We start from the raw sequence: 10,717 nt of genomic DNA, 5'->3' as shown, positions 1-10,717 counted from the left end.
AATAATTTTATTAATTTAGCTATCCATAGAATAAATGAGCAAAATCATATTTATTTGAGTAAATTGATCAGTAAGTAGTTCATATATGGAACAAGATGGTAAGCATTTATTCATTTATTTTTAAACAAAGGCATTCCTCCCTATCACATAACTGATATCTTCGCTTATTATGTTTGGTCTCAATATCAAACATAGATACGAACTAACAGACACCGAAAAGTTGAGGGTAAGCCAATGGCAGGAGCTGAACCAAGTCTAGAAAAGGAAGTAGTTGGTCGAAAGCGGAACGGTCGAGACGGGCGGGCAGGTAAGAACATCGCCATCTACTATTACGTCGTAGTTTTCGGGATCCACAGTTATGTTTGGAAGGGCATCATTCCATTGCATATCAAGTTTTGTCAACTTCCTTGTGCTCCCCACAGCTTCAACTCTCTTGTTTAGACCATACATGGCCTTAACTCCCGCGTGAAGACTCGCCTGTGCCACACAACAAAGTAAACCACTTCAGGTTTAAGAGTAATTCACAGCAGCAGAAGAAGAAACTGATAGAGATTTGAACAGTCAATGCCTTGCTGACAAAGGCAATTGAGTTCCCACTTCCTGCCTTCCCAATTGATCCATACATTGGCCTCATTAGTATCTACAAAGTAAAAAGAGTTAGTTTATTTTGCTGTCTAGTAGTACAAAATCCGAGTATTTCTCGACAACCGTATGCTATCGGGTCATGTTAGTTTATTTTGTTGTCTCGTGAGAATAGTAGAAGTTCTTCGTTCAAACCCAGTGTTGAGTTCTCTTGCTATCGTGTTTTCATTCTGTCACACGATCCAAACGTCGTGAAGAGAGAGGTAATAGAAATTTACCGGTTCGGGTGTAGGAATGCTCGCATTTGGATCGCCCATGTTCGCCCACGCAATTGTACCACCTTTAATCACCTTTTCTGGTTTTGCCCCAAAAAAGGATGGCTTCCACAGGACAAGATCAGCCAACTTACCTACCTGTAGGATGGACAGGACAAATTATAAGATCATTGATGCAAAAAAGCAACCAAAGGAACAAACTAGTTTTAATCGATATGACCTTCAAAGTTTCGAGTATAAATTCATATTAACTGGTGTCTCTAGCTCATCGAGTAATATCTAATGAACTCGAGAACCAAAATTACAGTACCTCTACTGAACCAATATACTGAGAAAACCCGTTCGCTATAGCTGGATTGATTGTATATTTCGAGACGTATCGCTTGATTCGAAGGTTGTCGTTGTCCGGTTTACTGGAATCAAGTGGTCCTCTTTGCAGCTTCATTTTGTGCGCAGTTTGCCATGTTCTACAAACCACCTGACCAAACCAAATTGTGAATCAATGATGATATGAAATGGAAGTAAAATGCAGTAAGAAGAGAACCTCTCCTATGCGGCCCATAGCCTGTGAATCAGAAGATATGATACTGATTGCTCCCATATCATGCAAAATATCCTCTGCAGCAATTGTTTCCTCTCTTATCCTTGATTCAGCAAAAGCCAAATCTTCTTTAATGTTGCGATCAAGATGATGGCACACCATCTGTATGAAATAAAACGCTAAGTCGAAACTGCACTGGGAAAGTCGGATGAGTTATGAACTGGGAACTAATTTCATTCATATTTTATGTACCAGCATGTCAAGATGTTCATCTATAGTATTGCTCGTGAAGGGTCGTGTTGGATTAGTCGACGACGGTAGTACATTTTTCACACTACACACTCGAATGATATCGGGAGCATGACCACCTCCAGCTCCTTCACTGCCCAAACAATTCAAGGTCAAAACGTTACATGGGGCAGGCACGATTCACATATTGCCTTAAGACACACAAATGCAAGCTACAACATATATGGTTGCCTAGTCAGGACCTAAAATCAGGTCGAAAGATATAGTCGATGGTCAGAATTGTGCGGAACTCTATATCACGAGAAAGGATGGAGAGACCGATGGAATAGCTACCGTTGGGACCCTACCCAACCTATCTTGACCGATGCCCCCAAACTTCCAAAAGATCAGGCCAAAAGGCATAGTCGATGCTCGAAATTAAGGTGCAGTCGATGGTCGGAATTGTGCCAGACTCTATATCACGGAAAAGGGTGGAAGAGAGATAGATTGGGGCAACTCTATATCATGGGAAAGGGGGGAAGAGAGACAAATGGAATAACTACCTTTGGAACCCTACCCAACCGATCTCGACCAACACCCCAAACTTTCAGAAGATCAGGTCGAAAGGCGTAGTCGATGGTCGGAATTGTGCAGGACCATATCATGAGAAAGGGTGGAAGAGAAATAGATGAGGCAACTAACTTTCGGGCCCCTACCTGACCTATCTTGACCACGTAATATGCCGACGATCAGAGTAAGACGAAGCTCTTACCTATGGTACGTGTGTATAGTTCTTCCTTTAAAAGCTGCAATGGTATCTTCCACAAATCCAGATTCATTCAAGGTGTCAGTATGAATGTTTACCTAACAAAATCAAAAAGGGCAACAAGAAAACTTCAATAACAATGTTCAAAAGCTTCAAACTGATATAGAAAAATTTCACAAGACTGAAAGAGAAGTACCTGAATGTCATATTCTTCTGCCACAGCTAAACAATTGTCAATAGCAGCAGGAGTACATCCCCAATCTTCATGTAGCTTCACTCCCATCGCGCCCGCCCTTATAATTTCATGTATCTCATCTGGCATTGAACTGTTCCCCTGAATCAAACGAAACATGTGTTAGAAATCACGGATCTCCACAATGGTATGATATTGTCCCCTTTGAGCATAAGCTCTTATGGATTTGGGCCCCAAAATGCCTCATACCAATGAAAATATATTCCCCACTTATAAACACATACGATCATTCGGTGAGATTCCCTCCCAACAATCCTCAACAATCCACTCCTCGAATAAAGGACACCCTAAAGCCTCCCCTAAGGGAACAACCTTCCCTTAATCGAGGCTCGACTCCTTACTCTGGAGCCCTCAAACAAAGTACACCATTTGTTCGACACATGAGTCACTTTTGATTACACTTTCGAAGTTAGCAATTTCTTTGTTCGACATTTGAGAATTCTATTGACATTGCTAAATTAAGGACACGACTCCGATACCATGTTAGGAACCACGAACCTCCACAATGGTAGATATTGTCCACGGGTTTTCCAAAAGGCCTCATACCAATGGAGATGTATTCCTTACTTATAAACCCGTGAACATTCCCTTTATTAACCAATGTGGGACTCCCTCCCAGCCATTCTCAAGAATACGTTCGTATTACAATTTAGACCAAGATCAACCCCTAAAAAAGGTGAAACGGGCAACGGCAGAAGGATCGTTTCGAAGGGGCAAGCAGACCAAAAAAGGAAAACAGACATACTTTTCCTGTAAAGCCAAAGTTCAGGGGAAGTTCATCAGTGGATTGCAGCATCATCTTCATCTGCACTGGGGATGGTGTGCAAGTAGTAGCACAACTTCCTTCAGCAGGCCCGGTTCCACCTCCGACCAGTGTCGTGATGCCTAGTTAAAAGTCAAATTCACATGCAAAAAACTTGCATTAAACTTCAATGGATGCCTCTGACACCGACGCCGACACCAACACCGATTGATCTCATACATATACATAATTAGTTTAGCTCACCGCTCGATATCGCTTCATGTACCATTTGAGGGCATATGTAGTGCACATGACAATCTATAGCTCCTGCAGTAACCAGCAAGCCTTCTCCAGCTATAACCTCAGTATTAAGCTGATAACATTGAAACGAAAGGAATCATTAGAACAAAAACAGCTCAAAAATCAAGGTGAGTTGAGAGATTTTTACCCCAATAATCATATTAGGACGAACTCCATCCATAACATCAGGATTGCCAGATTTTCCAATGGAAATAATGAAGCCATCTTTGATACCAATATCTGCCTTGAAAATTCCAGTATAATCAATGATCACTGCATTGGTTATTACAGTATCAAGAGATGAAGCCGGTGGATGCCCACATGATTGGCCCATTCCGTCTCTAATAACCTTTCCACCTCCAAATACACATTCATCTCCATAAAGGGAGAAATCGTGTTCGATTTCAGCGTATAAATCTGTGTCACCAAGTCGAACTTTGTCACCGGTAGTAGGACCATACCGGTTCGCATAATCCTCATGAGAAACTCTCGTCGTGAATACATCGTCCTTATCTCCAGTGACACCTACTCTGCAAAATGATTTCTTATATAAGGCTTCAATTTGTCGGGATATTGGATATAGGGATATTGGATATATAAGGGGAAGTGCAAACGATATAACTGTTAGGAATCACGACTCTTCATAATGATATTATCCACTTTGAACCATTATCCACTTTGTTCTCTTCAGAATGATATTATCCACTTTGAACATAAAGCTCTAGTGGCTTTACTTTTAGTTTTCTCAAAAGGCTTCATACCAATGGAGATATATTCCTTACTTATAAACTCATTATTTAAGTCGATGTGGGACTCCTCTCTCGACAATCCTCCCCTTGAACAAAATACACCATAGTGCCTCCCCTAAAGTCTATGGAGCCCTTGAACAGCCTCTCCTTAATCGAGGCTCTACTCCTTCTCTGGAGCCATCAAACAAAATACACCATTTTTTCGACACTTGAGTCACTTTTGACTACATCTTCGAGGCTCACAATTTCTTTGTTCGCCATTTTTTACATAACTAAGTTAAGGGCATGACTTTGATACCATGTTAGAAACCACAAACCTCCACCTTAATCGAGGCTCGACTCCTTCTCTGGAGCCATCGAACAAAGTACACTCTTTTTTCGACACTTGAGTCACTTTTGACTACATATTTGAGGCTCACAACTTCTTTGTTCGACACTTTTGACATAGCTACGTTAAGGGCATGACGCTTTGATACCATGTTAAAAACCACAAACCTCCACAATGGTATGATATTGTCCACTTTAAGCATAAGCTCTCATGGCTTTGCTTTTGGTTTCCCCCAAAAAGCTTCATACCAATGAAGATGTATTTTGTACTTATAAACTCATGATCAACCCCTTACTTAATCGATGTGGAACTTCTCTCCGACAATCATCAACAATCCTCTCTACAAACAAAGCACACCGTAGAGCCTCCCCTGAGGCCTATGGAACCCTCAAACAGCCTCCCTTCAATCGAGACTCGACTCCTTCTCTAGAGCCCTCGAACAAAATACACCCTTAGTTCGACACTTGAATCGCTTTTGACTACATCTTTGAAGCTCACAACTTCTTTGTCCGACATTTGAGGATCCTATTGAAATGGCTAAGTTATGGGCCGGGCATGACTCTTGCCCTCTGATAGAGTGTTAAAAACCATAACTTTCCACGATAGTATGATATTGTTCACTTTGAGCGTAAACTCTCTACTTTTACTTTTGAGAAAAAAATGTCTCATACTTATAAACCCATGATCAACTCTTTAATTGGCATTAACCCATGATCAACTCTTTAATTAGCAATGCCAGACTCCTCTCCCAACCATCCTCGACCATAACAAATTAAAAAACAATACAATAGATTAGATAGGGTAGACCTCGCATCTTTTTCTTCCAAATCTCCAAATCCTCTTGAATGCACAGCTTCCATCACTTCTTTCAACTTGGAATCATCCACTGGACCATCAGCAATGCCATTTCCCCCTCTGATAACTTGGTTACCACCAATAGCTACAAGGGTGGCAGATTTTTGCTCCCCTGGCTAATAGGGAAAAGAAAAGTTCATAACAATATTGGTTTTGTTGCTCCCCTGGCTAATAGGGAAAAGAAAAGTTCATAACAATATTGGTTTTGTAACAAGAATCAAGAACAAGAAGCTTTAAAAATTTGAACCTCAAATCGTGTTGCCGATCCTGCTAATATGTTGAGGCGCATGCCATAAGCTTTAGATCGATCGAAAACCAAGGAAGGATTTGTCTCAATAAAGTGATAATGGCTGCCAACCTAAGATGAAATCATCAAATTGATTACATTAAGATTCAACAGGTAGCTTCAACTCAAGACTAGAAAAATGGGATATCTTCTCCAATATATCATCAGGTATACATGGTGCTCAGCAGCTGATTAATGGCATGAGTTTATGATATCATTTGGTTTAAGTTTGAAAAAATAAGAACATATAAAACACCTGAATTGGTCTGTCTCCCTTATTGTTTATCTTGAGTATTACAGCTTTACGCCCAACATTGATTGCAATATCACCATCAACACAGATAATCTCGCCAGGCACTGTGCTACTTTCCAACGAAGGGAACTTGTCTAACGAAGGAACTGTAAAATAATTCTTTTTCATCAAAGAAAAATGCAACAAAAGTACAAGGAATGCTATCCAGAATTATATTAAAAAATAAACATTATAGAACATTAGAAAGTTCACTAAGAGCATTTGAACCTTTTGGTGACAATGGCACCCGAAACGATATCCTTTTTCGAGAAGGGTACTCCTATTTTTCAAGAAGGGTACTCCTACGAGACCCCTAAACTACAAGCTAGCTAGCGCGCAACAGCTTTTCCACCATTGTTGCTTGCAGCTTGCAGGCTCGAACAATCTATGGTGATTCTTTTTTACCAACATCAGCTAGCCTAGTTTTCCATTCCTTTTCCTCTCCTCTCTCAAATCTGTGGGGGACAAAAACCCACACCTAGAGGTGTGTCAAACAGTCTTTTTCGTCTAGACCCTAACAATGAATTAATGAAAATCCTAAATATGAGGTATATAAACACTCTTCTCCTGGTCCCAGCTAATGATTATTATAAACTGTGGGGGACAAAAACCCACACCTAGAGGTGTGTCAAACAGTCTTTATCGTCTAGACCCTAACAATGAATTAATGAAAATCCTAAATATGAGGTATATAAACACTCTTCTCCTGGTCCCAGCTAATGATTATGAATTTATAATCCATCGACTAAGAAATACTATCTCTATCTTCATTGGTACGAAGCCTAAAGCAAAACTACGAGAGCTTATACTTAAAATGGACAATACTATCTCAATCTTCATTGGTACGAATTCATTGGTACGAAGCCTTTTGACGGAGCCTAAAGCAAAACTACGAGAGCTTATACTTAAAGTAGACAATATCATACTATTTTGGGAGTTGTATAGAACTTATACTTAAAGTAGACAATATCATACTATTTTGGGAGTTGTATTCGTCTTAAAGAAAGTTTTATCCACTCATCAGAATTATAAATTCTTTCCTCTACGCAGTTTTTCTTGGCTTCGAAAATCACATTCTTACCCTCTAAACAAGTTTTACTATTGTTATCACGAAGGTAAGATGCGTTCTCCTCTCCAGAACTAGCAAACAAGTGTGTTAGAATAATTCGAGAAAGACATTTGACTTTTTAATAATTAAAAAAATTAAAATGAGTTATTTTATGAGATCCAAAATGGTTTTTTAAAATTTTAATAAATAAAAAGTGCTTCAAAAACTTGGATTTCTTTAAAAAAATAATTAAAAGAAATACTTGATCGATGAGTTGACTAAAAATAATTTTAATGTGATAATTAAAAACTCTCAAAATATATATTAGAAAGTAATATATATAATAAATCGAATTATCTTTTTGGATATAATGCAACTTTTGAGTTGGCTTGAAATAGATTAAAATTTGACGGGGTTTGTTTGGACGATGAATTTTATAAAATTAGTTCGCACAAAAGCAAAATAATAATAATAAAAAAAACTAATAATAAATAAAAAGTAAAAAAATTGTTATTTTAATTTTGTTGGGTTGTATAATTATTTTTTCCATTATTTTTTCCATTTTCCATTTTTCTTAATTTGTTCATAGGATTGCAACAAAATCACCAATATCCCCAGGTTGAAAAAATAATCAATCCTATGTCGTTTTATTCTACCAACTCTTGCATCTAAAAATAATTAAAGCCTTCGAAATGTAATTTTTCAAAATAATATTGAAATTGAGTAGTAACTATTAATTCAATTTGAAAATAAATAAATAATTATTTTTTAAAATTATAAATAAAATTTAAATAAATAATCGTGCATACAATCTAACCCAACCTACCAAACCTAAATAATAATTTGTAGTTGGATTAAAAAAAAATGAGAAAACTAATTTTTCTTAAAAATTAAGAAAAAAAAAGAAAGTTTAAGATGAAACCCCAAACACATTAAACCCAACAACTCGGAACCACATTAAACCCAACCACGTGAACCGATCCAACTCGAATTATAGATATTGAGTTGAATTATTGAGTTCACCCAAACCAAATAAAATCTTATAAAGTGTATTAACGGGTCAAATCTTATCTTATAAGATATATTAAGATATAATACAAATATCTTTGTATTAATGGGTCTCCTAGAGTGATAATTTGGCCTAGTAATCTTCCGTGTGTATTTTAGTCATACACTATTTTATTATTATTATTTTCTTTTATTTTTTTATTATTTTGTTTAGCTTCGGTTCAAAAAGACAAATATCATTTTTTTATTTCATAAATTTCTAAAAAAAAATTCTAAAAATTACCCCAATATTTATACCATTTTTAAATATATTAGCAATGAATCTATCATAAATCATATTCTTAGAATTAAGAAAACTTATTTAAACTTATTTAGTTCGATCTACGTATACCCCAAGCTCTGGCCACTAAGTAGGTCTGTAGGTCTGCATGGGGATGTTTGATTGAAATCTTTTGGAACGCAGAAAATAGCATAAATGAAATAGAAAACTGTTGAAGAGTATAAATCATAGTGAAGCAGAAATCTACCTGGAAGAAAAGAGCCCTGCAACGCTAGCTCCAGATTCCCATCCTCTGAATCAATGGGATTATGAACAGTGATTAACTTTGTCCCATCGGGAAAAGTTCCTTCAACCTGTAACATGTACACAAATCAACTCAAAATCAACTCAAATCTCAGAACAATCTTGCCGAGTATCGGCAATCAACACCTTGAATCAATCGAAAAACTTCAAATCAACACCTGAACGTAATCCAAAAGATGCGGAACACCAGGAAGAACTAATCTCCTGTTTTCAGGATCAAATCTCATCACACCAGAAATCAATACGAAAAACGAATCAAAAATTTTTCAACAAACCTTCCTAACAATGTTTTCCCCAAATCCATAAGATCCGCCACGCTCTTCTCGCCATTACGAACAAACTCCAAAATCTATTACAAACGCAACGAATCCTTCAAATACGATGAGAATAAGCAAGAAATGAAGTTCGATTAACAAACCTGTGCGGCAATTAGTGCTACAGCTTCAGCGTAATTCAATCTCACGCCACGAGCAAGACGCTTCTGCGCTAGAAATCCCGCATTATGTAGACCTAGCTTTTCCACTTCTCTCGGACTCAATTTCATGATGTTCTTCGTCGCTACAACAAGATTGAACAAAATAAAATCCTTAGCAGAAATCTGGAGAGGATCAACAAAATTATTGCGATTTCAAACCCTACATTGATCGATTGGCGCGGGAATATTGAATCAACCTGCCGCTGCTTCAAGGATTGTGAACGATTTGTTTGTTTTATACTTATTTTCGAGTACGTATTTTCTTTTTAAAATGACACGTGTATTACACGTGGACTGCATTGTCAGCAGAGGAAAAGCACGTAATCATTCTTGTCATTAGTTTTTGTAATTAAATTATTAATCAAACTCTTAAAAGACAAATTAAAATATATTTAATATTTTGGATTGTTTTTAAACGGCGGTAGTATAGAGATCATGTGCACTGTACACGTGTCGCTACTGCCCATTGCATGCGAACGGATAATGACGTGGAAATTAGATGCCTTTGGTAGAATTCGCGTTCCACACAATTTGACACGTCGACATTTATTTAATGTTATATGTTTTTTAAAGTTTATGAATTATAGGAAAATAATTAAATAAAATAAATAAGTAAGAGATATCTATTTATTCCGTAAAAAATAACGAAGAAACAAAGATGAAAATGGAATCTCGTTTTTATTTATATTATATTTTTGCTTATGAAATATTATTGAATTTACTGAAATATTTTCTCTTTTTTAATAAATGAAAATTATTCACTAAATTTTTTTAAATTAATATATTTTTCAAAAAGTATAGGGCCTCACACAACAAAAATTCTTATGCAAATTTTTCACCGACAATTCTACTATTCCACCTCAATCCGCACAAAAGTAAATAAGAAATTTTGCAGTAATGAAGATTAAATAGGCGAATTGTGTGAATCCGTAATCATTGTCCTTTTCTCAATTCCAATCGATTAGGCGTACTGTGTCGATTCTTTTGAGTAATATATCTGAAAATATACACGGATTCCATAATAACACCATTTCGAACACGAGTACCTTCTAAAATAACTGTTACTCGAACATCTTTACCCTTGGCCATGAACCTCCCTTGTATTTTTTATTCACGCAACTCTTCTATTTTTCGATATACATGCCCGAGTACTTATTACTTCTTGAGTTGTAATAGCTGTCTTATTAGGTTCAACCATTATAGCTGTTCGTAATCTACAAACCATTCCTACTGACGGTCAGAATTTCTTCGAATATGTCCCTGAATTCATTCACGACCTAAGCAAAACTCAAATTCGCGAAGAATATGGTCTGTTTCTATTTATTTTTGTTTTGAATTCAAGGCTCTTTTACCTTGGAAAATCACACCGTTACCCATTATGTTGGAATAGGCATTATATATCTGTT

The 10,717-nt window shown here is 36.9% G+C and overlaps 1 protein-coding gene across 1 annotated transcript; it reads right to left on the bottom strand.

Annotated features, from left to right (window-relative positions):
- Positions 1 to 42: 42 nt before the first annotated feature.
- Positions 43 to 9,521, bottom strand: LOC111449851 (urease-like). The gene is made up of 19 exons (XM_023089933.1): positions 9,476 to 9,521; positions 9,255 to 9,394; positions 9,112 to 9,185; positions 8,995 to 9,040; positions 8,781 to 8,886; positions 6,162 to 6,304; positions 5,867 to 5,977; positions 5,572 to 5,735; positions 3,836 to 4,217; positions 3,652 to 3,760; positions 3,391 to 3,530; positions 2,589 to 2,726; positions 2,399 to 2,490; positions 1,651 to 1,780; positions 1,402 to 1,560; positions 1,168 to 1,335; positions 861 to 995; positions 569 to 640; positions 43 to 477 (listed from the first exon to the last, which is right to left on the bottom strand). Exons 2-19 carry the CDS (start codon positions 9,378 to 9,380, stop codon positions 256 to 258), a joined length of 2,517 nt encoding a protein of 838 aa, XP_022945701.1. The 5' UTR covers positions 9,381 to 9,394; positions 9,476 to 9,521; the 3' UTR covers positions 43 to 255.
- Positions 9,522 to 10,717: the final 1,196 nt, after the last annotated feature.

Source organism: Cucurbita moschata, unplaced genomic scaffold, assembly GCF_002738365.1.
Source record: "Cucurbita moschata cultivar Rifu unplaced genomic scaffold, Cmos_1.0 Cmo_Scf00011, whole genome shotgun sequence".
Classification (NCBI taxonomy): Eukaryota; Viridiplantae; Streptophyta; class Magnoliopsida; order Cucurbitales; family Cucurbitaceae; genus Cucurbita; species Cucurbita moschata.
This window is presented reverse-complemented; position numbering and strand designations above follow the sequence as displayed.